The 19,409-nt window shown below is 44.9% G+C and overlaps 1 protein-coding gene across 1 annotated transcript in view; it reads left to right on the forward strand.

The window, feature by feature from the left end:
- The first annotated feature begins 1,589 nt into the window (after positions 1-1,589).
- Positions 1,590-19,409, forward strand: part of LOC115481021 (ephrin type-A receptor 7-like) — a 222,736-nt gene continuing 204,916 nt past the window's right edge. Inside the window, exon 1 of the mRNA XM_030220005.1 lies at positions 1,590-1,955. Coding sequence (XP_030075865.1) covers positions 1,590-1,955 — 366 coding nt within the window. The remainder of the gene's footprint in view (positions 1,956-19,409) is intronic.

Here is a 19,409-nt window from a genome sequence, read left to right on the forward strand (position 1 = left end):
TGTTTAAAAAAAGCCCCTTAATGCAGGAGCCTTCAGCACGTTTATTTTTTTTTCAGTGGCTGCACTTGAATGCTAACATTTTTTTTTTTAAATTTGTACCCCGCACTTTCCCGCTCATGGCAGACTCAATGTGGCTTACATGGGGCAATGGAGGGTTAAGTGACTTGCCCAGAGTCACAAGGAGCTGCCTGTGCCTGGAATTGAACTCAGTTCCTCAGGGCCAAAGTCCACCACCCTAACCACTAGGCTACTCCTCCACTGTTGCTACTATTGGAGATTCTACATGGAATGTTGCTATTCCACTAGCAACATTCCACGTAGAAGTCGGCCCTTGCAGATCACCAATATGGCCGCGCAGGCTTCTGCTTCTGTGAGTCTGAAGTCCTGCACGTCAGACTCACAGAAACAGAAGCCTGCGCAGCCTTCTACATGGAATGTTGCTAGTGGAATAGCAACATTCCATGTAGAAAATAGTAGCAACATTCCATGTAGAATCTCCAATAGTATCTATTTTATTTTTGTTACATTTCTACCCCGCGCTTTCCCACTTATGGCAGGCTCAATGCGGCTTACATGGGGCAATGGAGGGTTAAGTGACTTGCCCAGAGTCACAAGGAGCTGCCTGTGCCTGAAGTGGGAATCAAACCCAGTTCCCCAGGACCAAAGTCCACCACCCTAACCACTAGGCCACTCCTGCACGTTAGCGCGTGATCAGAAATTCAACAAATAGAAAAAGGCCTATATTATTCCTGTGCTAGAAATGCGTTTTCTAGCGCTGCTTACTAAAAGAGGCCTCATATAAATTACCACTGACAGTATCCTGCAGTCTGATATTACATAAATAATAATACTCCATCTCCCTCGCTAAAATCCAGCTTTATTGAAGTGGATCTTTTATATAATTCCAGTAATCCATATCCCACATAACTGCTCGTTTTATTATCTTTTCCACGGTACATGAGAATTTAGCTCAAACTGAGTGAAAGTAGGACTTGGATGATTTCATGCCAGCGCGTCAGTCGCATGTATGAATTATCTTACGCCATGTATTCTGAGAGATGCTCTCATTACATGACACATTTAGGGCATCTGAAAGAATTAGCATGCTAACTGCCTCTTTCTTTTGTTTAAATGTCTCTTTATTGAGCGAGTAATCAACATTACAGAAATAATATTTGTCATGAAATGATAACATTGAATAGAACGTGGAGTCCCTCCCCCCTTATAACCCTCCACACTAATAAGGCTACGCTCCCCTCCTCCCTGCACAAGTATCGTGCAAGACACTATTTTCAGGGGGTGTGTCAAGATGGCGCCGTGAGCGGACGCGTTGGAGCGAGCTCCTGCCTTCTACTTGCTTGAATTGAATTATTTACCTGTAATATCTCCAAATGCCGCACACCAAACGTAAGGGAACGACCCGAGGGATTACCCTTCATCCCACGACGTCTACCCCGGCAAGTGGAGGACTAGAACGCTTCTTCCCCGCATTATCCCGTAGAAGCGGAGCGGAATCCTTAGCGGGTGGAACCGGTGAAGCGAGTCCCCCGCAGGAAATTGAAATATCTTTATCCCCGCCTTCCTCTACGATGCCTCCATGCCCTGCAACTGCTCTGAGCACGACGGGGTTTCTTTCGGAGCCCGAAAAGGGTTATTCCGAAGAGCCCAGAAGGGAGTCTAACTCAGCAAAGACAACCGCAGCTGCAGAAGAGACGGAGGTGAGCCTGGGCAAGATTTGGTTGAAACTGTTGGAAATAGAGACAACTTTGAGACAGTCCTCGGAAGAGGTAAAGATATTAAATGTAAATGTACAGGAGGTGAAGGGCTCCCTAGATTTGGCAAAACAAGAATTTTCCTCAAAAATTGAAGCCCTAGAGAGAGAGTCAAAGCAAACTGAGGACTTCAAGTTGGCTGTGATAAAAGACAATATGGAACTTAGGAAAAAACTGGAACAGGTAGAAAACTTTAATAGGAGATTAAATCTCCGAATATTGAATTTTCCAAGAATATTGGGAGAATCCCCAAGAGATATATTCCAGAGATATTTGAAAGAAAATTTAAATTTTCCCCAAGAAGCTTTCCCACCTATGAATAAGATTTATTATATTCCTAGCACGATGAAAAAAGTTGGAACAACGAATATTTCAGATCTGCAAAATGTAACAGCCATCTTGGAGCAAACAATTGAGGATTCACCTGAAAGAGGGACGTTGATAATTTCCTTTGTATTTCAGCAGGATTTAAATGCTGTAATGCGCCTTTATTTTAAATCAACAAATCGTATTTTTGCCGGCCAAAAGATCTGGCTGTATCCAGATGTGACTAAATCTACACAAGAAAAAAGGAAAAAATTTCTCTCAATGAGGCCGAAAGTATTGGAAATGGGAGGTTCTTTCCTCCTGGCTTACCCCTGTAAATGTGTTGTTAAGTTAAACCAAGTTAAATATATTTTTTATATGCCTGATCAGCTTCAGACTCTATTAGACAATAAACAACGATAGAGAGTTGTGATATAATGGGATTCACGAAACCATAAAATTTTCCTTTATATGTTATCTTAATGTATATCTTCACTATATTCCTACCCCCCCTTTCTAAAATAGGGGTCTAAGGAAGCCAATATTATTTGTATTTTGCTTGTTTAAATTCTTCCAGTTCTTTATAGAATGGCTGTATTACACTTTGCAGTTAGATAAATTTCTGTAATAGTATATAAAACTCAATAAAAATTATTTAAACATAAGACACTATTTTCAGAAACTGACAAAACAACGAAATAGACAGAAAAACACAAATAAAATGAAAAGACCGCTAAACGACACAGAAAACAGAACAAAATGAAAATGTTCTGCCTGCCCATCTGTAGTGATTTCATGGGAGCATTTGTGTAGTTCTTCATGGCTTTGGTCTCAGATATGGTTCAATGTTTATTTTGATGAGGGTAATTCCATCACCCCAGTGTGTGGATCTCTAACTTGTGGGTTACCTTCAAGCTTCATGTCATTAGGGCTGTGCTGAACCAGGCCTGCTTTCACCCCCTCTGTCTTTCATAAGGTGTCTTTTAATAAGCCATGGTAGCAAAAATGCTACTGCGACTTAGTGAAAGACCCCCCTAGAGAATCTGTTTTAAAGGTTAGGGCAAGAAGTGGTGGAGGAAAATTTCCCTTCTTAACATAGTAACGTGGAGGGGCATAATCGAACGGGCTGCCCATCTTTAAGGGCGAAGGGGCGGGGCATCCCGTATTATCGAAACAAGATGGGCGTCCATCTTTTGTTTCGATAATACGGTTGGGGACGCCCAAATCTCAACATTTAGGTCGACCATCTTGACATTTAGGTCGGTCTTAGAGATGGCCGACCTCGGTTTTCGCAGATAATGGAAACCGAGGACAACCATCTCAAAAACGAACAAATCCAAGCCATTTGGTCATGGGAGGAGCCAGCATTCGTAGTGCACTGGTCTCCTCTCTCATGCCAGGACACCAACTGGGCACCCTAGGGGGTACTGCAGTGGACTTCACAAATTGATCCCAAGTGCATAGTTCCCTTACCTTGGGTGCTTAGCCCCCCAACCCCCCCCCCCCCAAACCCATTACCATAGCCCTTAAAGGGTAACGGGAGGCACCTATATGTGGGTACAATGGGTTTCAGGTGGGTTTTGTAGGGCTCCCATTTACCACCACAAGTGTAACAGGTGTGGGGGGGGGGGGGGATGGACCTGGGTCCGCCTGCCTGAAGTGCACTGCAGTACCCACTAAAAACTGCTCCAAGGACCTGCATACTGCGGTCATGGAGCTGGGTATGACATTTGAGGCTGGCATAGAGGCTGGAAAAAAAACATTTGTTAATTTTTTTGTGTGTGGGAGGGGGTTGGTGGCCACTGGGGGAGTAAGGGGAGGTGATCCCCGATTCCCTCCGGTGGTCATCTGGTCAGTTCAGGCACCTGTTTGAGGCTTGGTCGTGAACAAAAAGGGACCAAGTAAATTCGGCCAAATGCTTGTCAGGGACGCCCTTCTTTTTTCCATTATCGGCCGAAGACGCCCATCTCTTAACCATGCCCCCGTCCCAACTTCGGTACACTGCCAACACGCCCCCTTGAACTTTGGTCGTCCCTGCGACAGAAAGCAGTTGAGGACGCCCAAAATTGGCTTTCGATTATGCCGATTTGGGCGACCTTAGGAGAAGGACGCCCATCTCCTGATTTGTGTCGGAAGATGGGCGCCCTTCTCTTTCGAAAATGAGCTGGATAGTAACGGCAGAGAAAGACCTATACAGTCCATCCAGTTTGCCCAACAAGATAAACTCATATGTGCTACTTTATGTGTATACCTGACCTTGATTTATATCTGCCATTTTCAGGGCACAGATCGTAGAAGTCTGCCCAGCACTAGCCCCGCCTCCCACCACCGGCTCTGCCACCCAATCTCCGCTAAGCTTCTGAGGATCCATTCCATCCTTAAGTATGGGAATGTTTATTATCATTAGGCAGAATGTAGAAGACCAAGGAACTGACCTGTAGATGGTCCAGATCCACTAGGAGCAACTGGGAGCAACTGGGAGATATCCTTAGTTTAAGCAGTGTGGACAGCAGCAAATCAGGTGGTTACCTATCGTAGGTAGTGTAATTATACCCTCCTTCACGGCAGCTGAGATCTGAGAACGTTAAGCAACTATCAGTGATAAGGCTGAATTCTCTAAGTTATGTGGAAACCAAAACAAGACCTTTTTTGAATTGCAGGTCTAGTGTCACGGAACAAATTCCCGAGTCATCTGCGTTTTTGTTCTACTTTGTTGCAATTCACGAACTGCTTGAAGACTCAACCTTTTTATTCACGCGTTCTCTGGTACTTGATAAAGGTGGTTATACAGCAGGTTTATTGTATGATTTTAGATGAATTTTGGTGCATTTACATTTATTAGTGGATGCTTTGTTTTAATGTTATGTTTGTGTGGATTATTTTATATATGTTTTTATTTTGTAAACTGCTTAGTGTTGAGGCGGGGACATAAATTTTAAAAATAAATAAATGGGGTAGAGATGATTAACCCTTTCTTGCCATCAGTTACTATATTGCAATTCCATAGATAAACTGGTACTAAAAACCACACAAATTTAAAAAAAAAAAAAAACCAGAGACTATGGATCGGGTGGAGGTGAAGCGACTGTTCACGCTATCCAAAAATACTAGGACTAGAGGGCATGAGTTGAAGCTACAGTGTGGTAAATTTAAAACGAATCGGAGAAAATTTTTCTTCACCCAACGTGTAATTAGACTCTGGAATTCATTGCCGGAGAACGTGGTACGGGCGGTTAGCTTGACGGAGTTTAAAAAGGGGTTAGATAGATTCCTAAAGGACAAGTCCATAGACCGCTATTAAATGGACTGGAAAAATTCCTCATTTTTAGGTACAACTTGTCTGGAATGTTTTTACGTTTGGGGAGCGTGCCAGGTGCCCTTGACCTGGATTGGCCACTGTCGGTGACAGGATGCTGGGCTAGATGGACCTTTGGTCTTTCCCAGTATGGCACTACTTATGTACTTATGTACTTATGTACTATCCTTTCAGACACAGACCTATGAGGAGATTGGTGAGAGGCTATGAGCTAAATGTTGATAGAATAAGGGAAAGGGAAATGGGACTTGATATACTGCCTTTTCGGAGGTTTTTGCAACTACATTCAAAGCGGTTTACATAGTATATACAGGTACTTATTTTGTACCAGGGGCAATGGAGGGTTAAGTGACTTGCCCAGAGTCACAAGGAGCTGCAGTGGGAATGGAACCCAGTTCCCCAGGATCAAAGTCCGCTGCACTAACCACTAGGCTACTCCTCCACTCATTCCACCAATAACAACCAACCTCTTCAGTGATGTCACAATGGCTTGATTGCCCGATACTTGGCTCACTTCTGATATTGTGATGTCATAAGGGAAAGGGAAAAGGGACTTGATATACCGCCTTTCTGAGGTTTTTGCAACTACATTCAAAGCGGTTTACATATATTCAGGTACTTATTTTGTACCTGGGGCGTTAAGTGACTTGTCCAGAGTCACAAGGAGCTGCAGTGGGAATCAAACTCAGTTCCCCAGGATCAAAGTCCACTGCACTAACCACTAGGCCACTCCTCCACAAGGTTTTTATATGTAAGGGGTCCTCTTGCTTTCAGAGGCCTTTTGTTGTTCCCTCATACTTGTGGATGGACAGGTGGCCATGACAACTGTCAATCAAAGCAAACGCAGGAAACACAGGTTGAAAAATGGCAGATGTAGCCCTCACTAGTGATTAACCTCTTGTTCTAAACAAGGATTCTACACGTGTTTTGCTGTGTAAGTTGATTATTTTTGAAGCTATCCTATGGGCAGATATTGCTTGGTATATATTAGCATATATGTTAATATAGAGCAGTGGCATTTAAATATCCTCTGGCCATTGCCCACCGTGTAAATAAAGTAGCTGATCAGTGCGATTCATTAAGGTTAGACGGCTGTACTTGGAAAGAAGAGATGTGAAGTGATTTTCATGCTATGGATGAAACTTTAATTATTTTTTAACGATTTGTTCTCAGTGCCCAAGTTGGATAGGATTTGTGCATGCGTGAGACGAGATTTGCCTACAATGGAGATAGAGTATGCAAATTTATCTCATGCATATTCATTGTGCATATCCTGAACACCTGACTAGCTGGATGTGTCTCAAGGACTGGGTTGAGAATCCCTGTATTATAGTCAGGGGCACAATGGCCTTATTTGCCTAGGGCCCAAAGGGTTAATCCTGCCCCCGCTAACCAAGCTTAAAGGATGGAAGAGAATGTTTTGACAGATCCAGATGGTGATGTTGTCTTAAATATATTTGATGCAGTAAAAAGGGAGTTAACGGTTTTTGCATTAAAACCTCGGGGACCAGTTAAACAGGCTGCCGTGGAGAAAGTGCTCTCAGAGCAAGGAATACCTCGGAGATTACTCTGAAACGTTCCAAGATGCATAACTTTGTGTGTGGTTGCTGCCAAACTCCATGTGATAAGGTAGAGGAGACTGAGCAAGCAGACCTGGTTTTGCCTCAGTGTATTTATGAGACCTCAAGCCTTGGCTACTGCACCCTTGACCTGGGATTTCTGTTAGGTAGCCAGCCTTTGGGCCAACTCAACCGTCCATCCACTTTCAGTCAGTAAATGAGTCCGCAGCCTTAGCTGGGGGTAAAGGTGACTGGGGAGGACAATGGAAACCCACCCAGCTACCAAGAAACCCTCACTTGTGCCCAACCAAAATTGTGCCCAACGAGTCAACGGCTAAAATCAATGCCAGTTGCAAACCTAGGATTTTCAGTCCAAGGGGTTTCTGAGGGACCTTTCTCCTTTCTAAACAATAGAACAAGCTCTATTCTTTTGACAAGCTTGTTGATAACTGGTGATTTTGAGTACTAGTATAGACATACCCTCACTTTATTTATTTATTTATTTCCCACCTATTTGCAGGCTCAATGTGGCTTACAGAGTTTGGTTATGACATAATCATTACATGATATCAGATACAATTAGTAATGTACAAAGATTAGGTGAGGGAAGAGAGAAGGAAGGTGTTAGGCAAGATATTAGGTAGACTGTAATAATTGGGTGAGTTGAGAACCACTGCTGTAATACTACTACTACTACTTATCATTTCTAAAGCGCTACTAGACGTACGCAGCGCTGTACACTTGAACATGAAGAGACAGTCCCTGCTCGACAGAGCTTACAATCTAATCAAGACAGACAGACAGACATGACAAATAAGGGATAAGGACAAAGAGTAGCAAGATTCTAGAATCCCAAGGAGTAACAAGATTCCGGAATCCCAAAGAGTAGCAAAATTCTAGAATCCCAAAGACTACTATTACTACTACTTATCATTTCTATAGTGCTACAAGACGTACACAGCACTGTACACTTGAACATGAAGAGACAGTCCCTGCTCGACAGAGCTTACAATCTAATTAGGACAGACAAACAGGACAAATAAGGGATAAGGACAAAGACTAGCAAGATTCCGGAATCCCAAAGAGCAGCAAGATTCTGGAATCCCAAAGAGCAGCAAGATTCCGGTTCCCAAAGACTAGCAAGATTCTAGAATCCCAAAGACTACTATTACTACTACTTATCATTTCTATAGTGCTACAAGACGTACGCAGCACTGTACACTTGAACATGAAGAGACAGTCCCTGCTCGACAGAGCTTGCAATCTAATTAGGACAGACAAACAGGACAAATAAGGGATAAGGACAAAGAGTAGCAAGATTCTAGAATCCCAAGGAGTAACAAGATTCCGGAATCCCAAAGAGTAGCAAAATTCTAGAATCCCAAAGACTACTATTACTACTACTTATCATTTCTATAGTGCTACAAGACGTACACAGCACTGTACACTTGAACATGAAGAGACAGTCCCTGCTCGACAGAGTTTACAATCTAATTAGGACAGACAAACAGGACAAACAAGAGATAAGGGAATATTAAAGTGAGGATGATAAAATAAGGGTTAGGAGTTAAAAGCAGCGTAATACAAATACATTTTAAAACGTTCACAGACGGGGTTCCACATGGTAAGAAATACTGTTCACTGACTCCTTCTGCTTACTGGAGGGCGGCTACTAAAATAGTCAGGGGTCTCTTTCGTAAAGCGCTTGGGGACAGCTCTCTATACGTATACTTTGGAAGAAAGGCTGGGGAGAGGAGATTTGATAGAGACATTTAAATACCTATGCGGCATAAATGCACAGGAGTCGAGTCTCAATTGAAAGGAAGCTCTGGAATGAGGGGGCGTAGGATGAAGATAAAGGGGGACAGACTGAGGAGTAACCTGAGGAAATACTTCTTTATGGAAAGGACGGTGGATGTGTGAGATGGCCTCCTGGTGGAGGTGGTGGTGAAGACTGATCAGAATCCAAGAAAGCTTGGGACAAACACATAGGATCTCTAAGGGAGAGGAAGGGTGGGCAGACTGGATAGACCACATGGTCTTCTGCCTTCATTTTGTACATTGCTAATGTGTAGGAGGTAGGGAGAAAAGACTGACTTCTGTGAGCAGCAGTGGTTCTGGTACCCCACCCTCACCCTAACCCAGTGGTGTGCTGGAGCGGGCTCTCACGGGCTCGCGAGAGCCGTTTGTTAAGTTTTTAAGAATTTTGGGAGCCGGTTGTTAAAGTAGGCCTCCCCGTGGCTACTTTAACAACTGACTCCCAAAATGTGGGCTTGGGCCCCCTCCTGAATTCTCTTTTACTTTGCTGGCAGTGACGCTGGCCCCACCAGCCAAGTAAATAGACTGCTGCTGCTCCCTGCTCCTTGTTTCTGACTCTGAGCATCAGGCTGGGACTTTTCATGCACGCGCAAGAAGGTTCAATCATGCTGCTCAGAGCCAGAAACAAGCAGCAGAGAATGGTGGCAGTCCATTTATTGGCTGGTGGGGCTCGGCAAAGGTATGCCTAGCGTGCTCGCACAAAGGAAGGGAGAGAGAGGCATGTATTCTCCCTCCCCCCAAATTTCAGGGCCGGCTATGCCCGGAGAGAGAGCCCATTGTTAAAAATTTACCAGCACACCCCTGCCCTAACCCTACTCTTCTTTCTGACAGCAGGGCAAAAATCTGTACTGGAAGCCACTAAATTATCACATCTGTGAAGGCCCCTCAAACATTTGGGCCCTAGGCACGTGACTAGTTTGCCTATGCTGTAATCCTGCTCGGTTGGTTGGCTAAAGATTTTGTCCCTGTGACATCTGTTTATTAAACTGTGGTATAAATGAGCAGGTATAAATGTGTGGGGGGCTTTTCATTAGGCAATTTTCAGTGTGAAAGTAGGCGTATACTTTCATTTTGAAAATGAGTGCAGGCTGCTTGGGTGAAAAGCAGCTGTGGACTTTGTACCTATCTGGACCGCTTCATTACATTTCAGGGTACTTTTGAGTTAGTGTAATAAAAATGTTATATCTTATATTAGTTTTTTGCTTGTTGTTTCCTGATCTATTTTTAGCCGATTAGTTGCAAAATTCACTCTAGGCAGCTACCATCTTCCCCCAACACCTGTTTTCAGTAGCTAAATGTATTCATTGTGTGCATTTGGGGGAAACCTGGCCAGAGAGTGAATTTTCGGCCATCTACTACTACTATTTAACATTTCTAAAGCGCTACCCAAGTTGCGCAGCGCTGTACAATTAACAAAGGACAGTCCCTGCTCAAAGGAGCTTACAATCTAAAGGACAAAAAGTGCAGTCAATCAAGATTGAGGCAGTCTAGATTTCCTGGATAGAGGTACAATGGTTAGGTGCCGAAAGCGACATTGAAGAGGTGGGCTTTGAGCAAGGATTTGAAGATGGGCAAGGAGGGGGCTTGGCGCATGGGCTCAGGGAGTTTATTCCAAGCATGGGGTGAGGCGAGGCAGAAAGGGCGGAGCCTGGAGTTGGCGGTGGTGGAGAAGGGTACTGAGAGGAGGGATTTGTCCTGTGAGCGGAGGTTACGGGCAGGAGCGTAAGGGGAGATGAGGGTAGACAGGTAGTGAGGGGCTGCAGATTGAGTGCATTTGTAGGTTAGTAGGAGAGACGAACTGTATGCGGTACCTGATCGGAAGCCAGTGAAGCTTGCAGCTGGTTAATCCTTTGAAAATTCATCTTTCTTACTCCCCAGGTAACATCTAGCTCTCCTAGGAGATACTTTAAAACAGTCCCGTCCCTTCTCCTCAAGAAAATAGTTTGTCAGCAAAATGGTCTGTCAGAGACATTGGTTTTCCCTCCAGACTCCTCCTTCCTTTATCCTAAAGAATGGCTGGTCTTTTTTGTTCTCTCTCCTGTAGCATCTGTATTGATTTCTTAACCCTGAGTATTATATCACTGCTGTTTGGAAAATAAAATAAATGCTTTCTGTGTGTGCTTTGGGACAGCGCTTTGCAAGAACAGTGATACCAGTGTCCGCTGAACTGTGGTTACTCCATCAAACCCTCAGCGATGTGGTCCCAGGTTGAAACTCTGGTTCAAAAACCAATAAATAAAAACCTTATTACACAATCTAAGGAAATTCCCTTTTGCAAAATCACGGTCTAAAAAAAACCTGGCATTTCATCAAGTCGAACAGTATTTTATGCACAGAAATAGGTGTTTCTAAATGTACTCCTCCCCCCCTGAAGGGGGAGGAGCCACAGGGGCCATGGCCTCGCCAATATTTTGCCCAACACAGCCTCAGCAACTGTAGAACTTGGAACGGGGCTGGAGATTGGTGTGCTTGGCCCCTCCAACTGATAAAGGTGTGGCTTGGAGGAGTGGCCTAATGGTTAATGCAGCAGGTTGTAGATCTGGGGAACTGGGTTCAATTTCCTCTACTGCTCTGTGTGAACCCTGGGCAAGTCACTTAGCCCTCAATTGCCTCAGGTACAATATAATACTAGACTGTGTGCCCATGAAGGGACAGTGTCAGTACCTGAAAAAGAGAATTGTAAACCATTTAGGTCTAGGCAGTGTAAAAGTAAGGGCGTTCCCGCATTTGGGGTCCCAGCTTCACCTTTCTACTGCTGGCTATTGCAAATGTTTAACTCATTTTTTTGTTTGACATCATGAGTAGGGCAGTCTTCAGCTTTCAAGGGGTGCCCATAAGATTCTACAGATACTAATATCTGTCCTTCAGATGGTGCCAATTCTGAGCTTTTTTTTTTCTGATGTGTTTCAGCAACATCCCATGTTGTAGTCATTCCAGTGGCCAGGCGATCAAGCAGCTGATCTGTATCCTGGGTGTCTGTTTCAGTTGTTCCTTCTCTCAGCCACTGCAGGTCTATGAGATGGATGGGGTGAAATGGGAAGCAGATTTGGGGGAGTTCACGCACCCACAGTACTCAAGAAATCAGTGTCTATGGCTGTGCCTACCAGGGGCATAGCCAGACAGCAGATTTTGGGTGGGCCTAGGCAAAAGTGGGTGGGCACCAAGTGTTCTCCTCCCAACAGCAAAAAAAATATCTCAGCTGGTGGGAAAATGTTTGTCTCCACCTTGGCAGTCTGCAGCAAGCATGCGCTGAAAACTGAGCATGCGCAGGTGCCACTTAGGAATGGATCCTAAGGAGCTTAGACGAGATTGGGTGGCAAAGCCGGTGGCGGGAGACGGAGATGGTGCTGGGCAGACTTATACGGTCTGTGCCAGAGCCGATGGTGGGAGGCGGGGATAGTGCTGGGCAGACTTATACGGTCTGTGCCAGAACCGGTGGTGGGAGGCGGGGCTGGTGGTTGGGAGGCAGGGATAGTGCTGGGAAGACTTATACGGTCTGTGCCCTGAAAAGGACAGGTACAAATCAAGGTAAGGTATACACAAAAAGTAGCACATGTGAGTTTATCTTGTTGGGCAGACTGGATGGACCGTGCAGGTCTTTTTCTGCCGTCATCTACTATGTTACTATGGTACTATCGTGGAGAGCAGTGTTTTTGTTACCATCAGGGGGAAGTCCAGCTGGCCGAGCTAAATGTGTGCTACTGTTGGGTGGGCCTGAACCCTAACTGGGTGGGCCTCGGCCCACCCAGGCCCACCCGTGGCCACGCCACTGGTGCCCACTGCTGCTTGAGTGGTACTTTCCAGATGGACCATGCAAATGGTGCGGTGGCATAAGCCAGATTCCAAGATATGGCTGCTAACACATGTCTTCAGTGGCTGGGCATTGCAGATTGAAACGTTGCCTCAGTACTAAATAGAATTTATGATGCCTTTTCTATGGAAATATCGTAGACACTAGTGTTAGCACCCCGGTGCTAATCTGTGCTGTGGCCACAGCTGTAAATGAGACCCTAGAATAGATCTTTCTGGAAGCGCCGATCATCGCTTTAGCTGAAAGAAGACTGCAATCAATTTTAGTCCAAAGGAAAACAGCCCTCCACCTGACACACTGCATTTGAAAATGTGTTTCCTCAGTAGACAGCTCTCGGAAATATTCTGCATTTCTCCCTGAGCCAGTTGTGGTTTTATTTTGGAATGAAGCTGTCCCAATGGTCCCCGTTGACTTGCCGTGGTAATGTCTTTCGGTTTACCTGTAACACAATCCATTTCATGAATATTAAGTGGCAGCCCGTTGAGCCTCAGAGGCTGCTAAGTGAGACCCCATATATTACGCCGTGTGAGCTGTGTGTCATATCAGAGTAATGTAATTTTAAAGGGTATCTTTCAGGCACAAACTAGTTTATCTCCACGCTTGACTGATCACACAAAGGACCACCGATTAAAGGTCAAGTGCTTGGGTTTTTCTGTTTTGCTGCTTAAAAATGTATTTGCGAATGAGGACCCAGAAGTTAACATAGCATGAAATTGTTATGTGGTTATGAGTCTTTAACTACAGGCAAATATCACTTTCCATTCCAGGCAGTGTAGCAAAATGTCACTTCCTTCTGGATCATGATGGTTGACTTCCATTTGAGGAGGGGAACAAACTGACTCATGCATCAGCTTTTCCCAAAGGTAAGTGTTCCAAAAGCTAAACATAGTATCAGACTGTCCCAATCACCTTGAAATAGTCTGCCTGCAAGAAGCCTGCATTATCTCTTGGTCAGATTGCTTAAGGAAGTATGCAAAGGTCTACAGCCTAGTAGAGACTAACCGAAACTGAAGCTGAAACCGAAAACACCATGCCCTCCTTACCCACATCCATCCCAGCAGGAGCCAGCCAACCAGCCAGCTGCTCGCTCACCCACCCACAGGAAAACGAGTCCCTCTGGGCTGCCACCCCTTCCCCTCTTCCTTGGCAAAGAACTGACCCCCCCCCCCCCGGCTGCCCTGGCCTGCATTAAGAAGCCCTTGTGGCCTAGTGGCCTCTTTGGGGGCAGGAATGAAGCCCACTCATTCCTGCCTGGTGCCACTGCTAAATCAAAATGACTGCCAAGGCTTCCCACAGCAGCCTCATGAGACTGTTGCCAGAGGTTCCGGCAGCCATTGTGAGATTGGCACCAGCATGAGTGACTGCTGCTAATGTTCATTTTTTTGGGGGGGGGAGGCGGTTTCTTTATGTTGTTAAGAGTGTTTTCTTTCACAAGAGTGTGTACTCTTTTCCTGATGTTGCATGCATGTGTGATGGTTCCCCATGGAATGTGACAACATGGGTTTCAAGTCTGGCCACTAGGTGGCTCCACTGGCTGAGGCTGCAAATTCAAACTCTATCCCCACCCCACAAACAGTACAAAATCTCATTTGTACGAAAATTGAGCGAATGGGGCCAATATTCAGATCATTGGAATTAGCGCAGAGTCATCGCTAAACCCAGATTATTCAATGGCAGGCCGTTTGAAGATAACCGGCTACGTCAAAATTAAAGACGTAGCCGGTTATCTGCAAACCGGCCAAAGATAGTCCATGTATTCACATGACAAATATAGTCGCTAAAGTGGGCTGAAAATCAGCGGATAGCTGGTTAAATTGGCCGATATAACTGGCTATCCACTAGCTGCTAACCAGTGATATTTAGCAGGAGATAACCGGCTATCCCCTGCTGAATATCGCCAGATAGCTGGTTATAAGGCATTTAATCTGCCAGGTGCCGATCCTGACCAGTTAAATGCTTTTGAATATTGGGAAGATTGTCTTTTATTAAAAATGATGGAACAAGTTTGATGGAGTCTGAGCTTGCAGGGATGGGGTGGGGGGGGGGGTCAAAGCTTGCAGGGATGGGGATAAACTATCCTCCTGTGTCATTCCAAAGCAGCCTGGGCTAGAGCAGCAACAGGAAATCAAACCCAGGTCCTTCACTGAACCACCAAGCCAGCCCAACATAAATATTTTTAACTAAAATGTTATTGGCTTATAAACCGCTTACAACACAAGCATTGAGAAAGACACGGGAAGCAACTGCTTGCCATGGGATTTGTAATATAGAATGTTGCTACTCTTTGAGATTCTGCATGGAATCTTGTCACTCTTTAGGATTCCAGAATCTTGCTATTCTTTGGGATTCTACATGGAATGTCGCTACTCTTTGAGATCCTGAATAGAATCTTGTTACTCTTTAGGATTCCAGAATCTTGCTATTCTTTGGGGTTCTACATGGAATGTTGCCACGATTTGGGTTTCTGCCAGGTACTTGTGACCTGGCTTGACCACTGTTTGGAAATAGGATACTGGGCTAGATGAACCATTGGTCTGACCAAGTATGGCTACTCTTATGTTCTTATGGTATGTTTAAGTAGTAATGGCATTCTATCTTTGCAGAAGGACTCCAACGTTCGATTGTAGAGCAGGCATGCTAACAGCATGGTTCTTCTCCCAAGATTAATCCTGAGCTAAAAATACAAAGATTTTATCACTGTTGGGGGTCTAATCTAAACTTTAGAAGTAAAAGACAGTTCAGACACATCTGTTTCCTCTCACAGCAGAGGACTGAGATCTATAGACTTCTCTAGTTATGTATTTCCTTGGTCCTGGTGTGTCCTACTGAAAGAATAGAGTGAATAGGTTTTCTGCTTTCTGTTTTTTCTCTGTTCCTATTTTACAACAACAACAAAAAATCCATACATTGCAGTGCAAACAGAGAGGCTTCCAAGTGTCAACAGTGCAGGTAACTCCCGTTAGTGGTTCACTCTCAAAGGCACTAATGCGTGACTGATGGAAGGATGTTGGCGAAGAACAGTATCTCCAGGTAGCCTTCATATATTAGACATAGCACCCCTAATATTGAGTGAAATCCTTCACAGTGGCTGGGGGAAGTGTAATTTAGGATGAGTTTAGCACCCCCTAGTCATTGTGAAAACACGGATCCCATGCACATGTAGAGAGATGCCAACCCCTCACCCACAAGGGTTTCCACCAGCAATCATTGTGAATAAAACTCTTTTCTAACTGTAAGATATGTGGCCAAATGCAGTGACCGATGCACTTAACATTCTGAGATCTAAGGATCCTTCAATGAGGGGCCTGTTTTCTTCCAAATGTTCCTTGTAAATGCACCATGCTAAGTTTAAAATGTTTTCTTCGAGCCTTCTCAATTGATTGCTTTTCTTAGTAATAAAGCTATAGCACCTTTTGTTACATCTGACTCAGCAGGAATACCAATACCTAAATCCACTTGTTAACTCTGTGTAGTTCAGCTTCAAGTCCAAGTTTTACTTTATTTGATGTACTGCTAATATGTACAAAGACTTCTGGGTGAAACATGGGTGGAGTTAGGGTCTATACGCATATGTGTGATAATGTGTATTGCACCTGCTTTTGAGTAGACGTGGAGGGAGGGGCATAATCGAACGGGGTGCCCAAGTTTTCCTGAGGACGTCCTTGCAGGACATCCCAGCGAAGGGGCGGGGAAACCCGTATTATCGAAACAAGATGGGCGTCCATCTTTCATTTCGATAATATGGTCGGGGATGCCCAAATCTCAACATTTAGGTCGACCTTAGAGATGGTCGTCCCCGTTTTTCGGCAATAATGGAAACCGAGGACGTCCATCTCAGAAACGACCAAATCCAAGCCATTTGGTCATGGGAGGAGCCAGCATTCGTAGTGCACTGGTCCCTCTCACATGCCGGACACCAACCGGGCACCCTAGGGGGCACTGCAGTGGACTTCAGAAATTGCTCCCAGGTGCATAGTTCCCTTACCTTGTGTGCTGAGCCCCCCAAACCTCCCAAAATCCCACTCCCCACAACTGTACACCACTACCATAGCCCTAAGGGGTGAAGGGGGGCACTACATGTGGGTACAGTGGGTTTCTGGTGGGTTTTGAAGGGCTCACATTTACCACCACAAGTGTAACAGGCAGATTATGCCGATTTGGGCGACCCTGGGAGAAGGACGCCCATCTCCCGATTTGTGTCGAAAGATGGGCGCCCTTCTCTATCGAAAATAAGCCTGATAATGTCCATTCCTTTCATCTAGGCACGATTTCTGCTAGAATTTTATAAAGACATATAGAGGTGCGTTTTCGTTAGCACATCTAAATCCGCCTCTGGACATTTTTGTTTTCTTGAACCAAATGGCCATTTGCGAGACATTGTTGTGCTCAGTGTGTACCTTTTTGGACCATTTTTGGAAAAAAAAAAAACATCCAAGTGAAAAACGCACAAAATCAAGCCATTGGGATGTAGGAGGAGCCAGCATTCTTAGTAGACTGGCCACACAGACATCCCAGAAAAGCAATGGGGCAACCTAGGGGGCGCTGCAGTGGACTTCAAATGAAAGGTACCAGGTACACATCTTACTGATGCCCACTTATACTGTATGATGAGCCCTCCAAAACCCACCAAACGTCTACTGTACCTGACTATACACCACTACAGTAGACCTTATGGCTGGCTGCAGGTGTCACCTATATGTGGGTACAGTAGATTTTTGGTGGGTTTTGGAGAGCTTACACTTTTCACTACAAGTGTAACAGTTAGAGTGGGATATGGGCCTGGGTCCCCTTCTCTAAAGTGCACTGCACTGACCACTAGGCTACTCCAGGCACCTGCTTGCTGCTCTTATAGGACTGGCAGAGGCTGGTATGTACTGTTTCTTTTACATTTTTAGGGGGTGGGAAGGGGTCATTGACCACTGGAGGAGTAAGGGGGGGGGGGGGGTCACGCCTTAATCCCTGCAGGTCTAGTCCAAAACATCTAGGGTTTAGCCCTGGATGTTTTTGCTTTCTTTTATGGCAGAAAAACATCCAAGTGTTAGGAACCTCCAACACACCCCTGACTCACTCCCTTGTGATTTGGATGCACTGCAGATGAACTGCATAGAGAAATGATTTAAAATGGGTTTTGATAATTGCAATTTGGACATTTGGGGTGGGGGGGGGGGGGATTACATCAAAATGCTGCTTTGTGCAATGTTTTGCACATTTTTCTGTTTTGAAAATGAGCTCCATGGATGCCTAGTCTGGGCTGTATATATAGGCATCTTTCTGTTCTATTAACCCAGGCTCCCAGTTAGAGAATTACTCTATGTGTGCACTGAGTGTGTGGGGGTGGGGGTGGGGGGAGCGTTGTGAAAGAGAGATGGAGAAAAGATGTAGTAGCATTAGTGTGCTCTGATGAACCAGCACCAGGTGTCCTGTGATGTACAAAATATCGGGCTCCATTTTCATCAGGGATAGGCTGGGCCAGTTCTGCTTTTTACGTCTATTGCATCCATTGACTTGAAGTTCCTGCATTTCTTACAGAAATTGGAAAATGACAGAGAAGTAAAGAGAGTAAAGCCAGGATTGCCTGAGCCTGTGCAATGTGCCATTGGAGCACCTGGTCTTATTACAAAAGAAGACATTTTTTTTTCCATTCTGAAAATATTTATATTTAAAGAATGTTAATTTAGAAGTAGCTTATGATCAATTACTGCTTTCATGTTGCCGGTTGAATTTGAGCATGCTCATTAGTTGGGGACCAGAGGGAGAACACATGAGCCATCGGTGGCTAAGGTACAGCCAGTGTCATTCCTGAGTTTGGAACAGCTGCCGTGGGATATTAGCAACCCTGATTAAAAGCATGCATCAAAAGGACACCTTCTGAAGTGCAAAGACGGGCGGACGGCAAGACCTGGCCACCAGCAAACCAAATCCCTCAAGCATCTATTATACACAGGCAGCAATCAGAACAAATGGAAGGTTTCTTCATTCCTCACAGATGCCAGTTCTGAGGGTGCCAGCGAGAGCTCGGCAACCCCCCCCCCCCCCCATTCCTGAGCAAGCTCCTTCAGCGTGTCCAGAAAAGGGCCATTTGTATTGTGTTTGGCATGGCCAATCATTTTGAAATGTTGGCGATTATGGCTCCTCTTTCATTCTCATAGACAAAAAAGTGCAATTTTTTTGGAAGCTCTTTCTCTGTAGCTATTATGACTAAACTAGTAATGGAAAGGGAAACGGGACTTGATATACCGCCTTTCTGAGGTTTTTGCAACTACATTCAAAGCGGTTTACATATATTCAGGTACTTATTGTGTTCCAGGGGCAAAGGAGGGTTATGTGACTTGCCCAGAGTCACAAGGAGCTGCAGTGGGAATCAAACTCAGTTCCCCAGGATCAAAGTCCACTGCACTGACCACTAGGCTACTCCTCCACTTATTCCACCAATAAGAGCCAACCTCATCAGTGATGTCACAATGGCTTAAAGTCCATTGCACTAACCACTAGGCTACTCCTCCACTCATTCCACCAATAAGAGCCAACCTCATCAGTGATGTCACAATGGCTTGATTGCCTGATACTTGGCTCACTTCTGATATTGTGATGTCATAAGGGAAAGGGGGAAAGGGAAATGGGACTTGATATACCGCCTTTCTGAGGTTTTTGCAACTACATTCAAAGCGGTTTACATATATTCAGGTACTTATTTTGTACCAGGGGCAATGGAGGGTTAAGTGACTTGCCCAGAGTCACAAGGAGCTGCAGTGGGAATCAAACCCAGTTCCCCAGGATCAAAGTCCACTGCACTAACCACTAGGCTACGCCTCCACTCCAAGCTCGTT

Source organism: Microcaecilia unicolor, chromosome 11 (assembly GCF_901765095.1).
Source record: "Microcaecilia unicolor chromosome 11, aMicUni1.1, whole genome shotgun sequence".
NCBI lineage: Eukaryota > Metazoa > Chordata > Amphibia > Gymnophiona > Siphonopidae > Microcaecilia > Microcaecilia unicolor.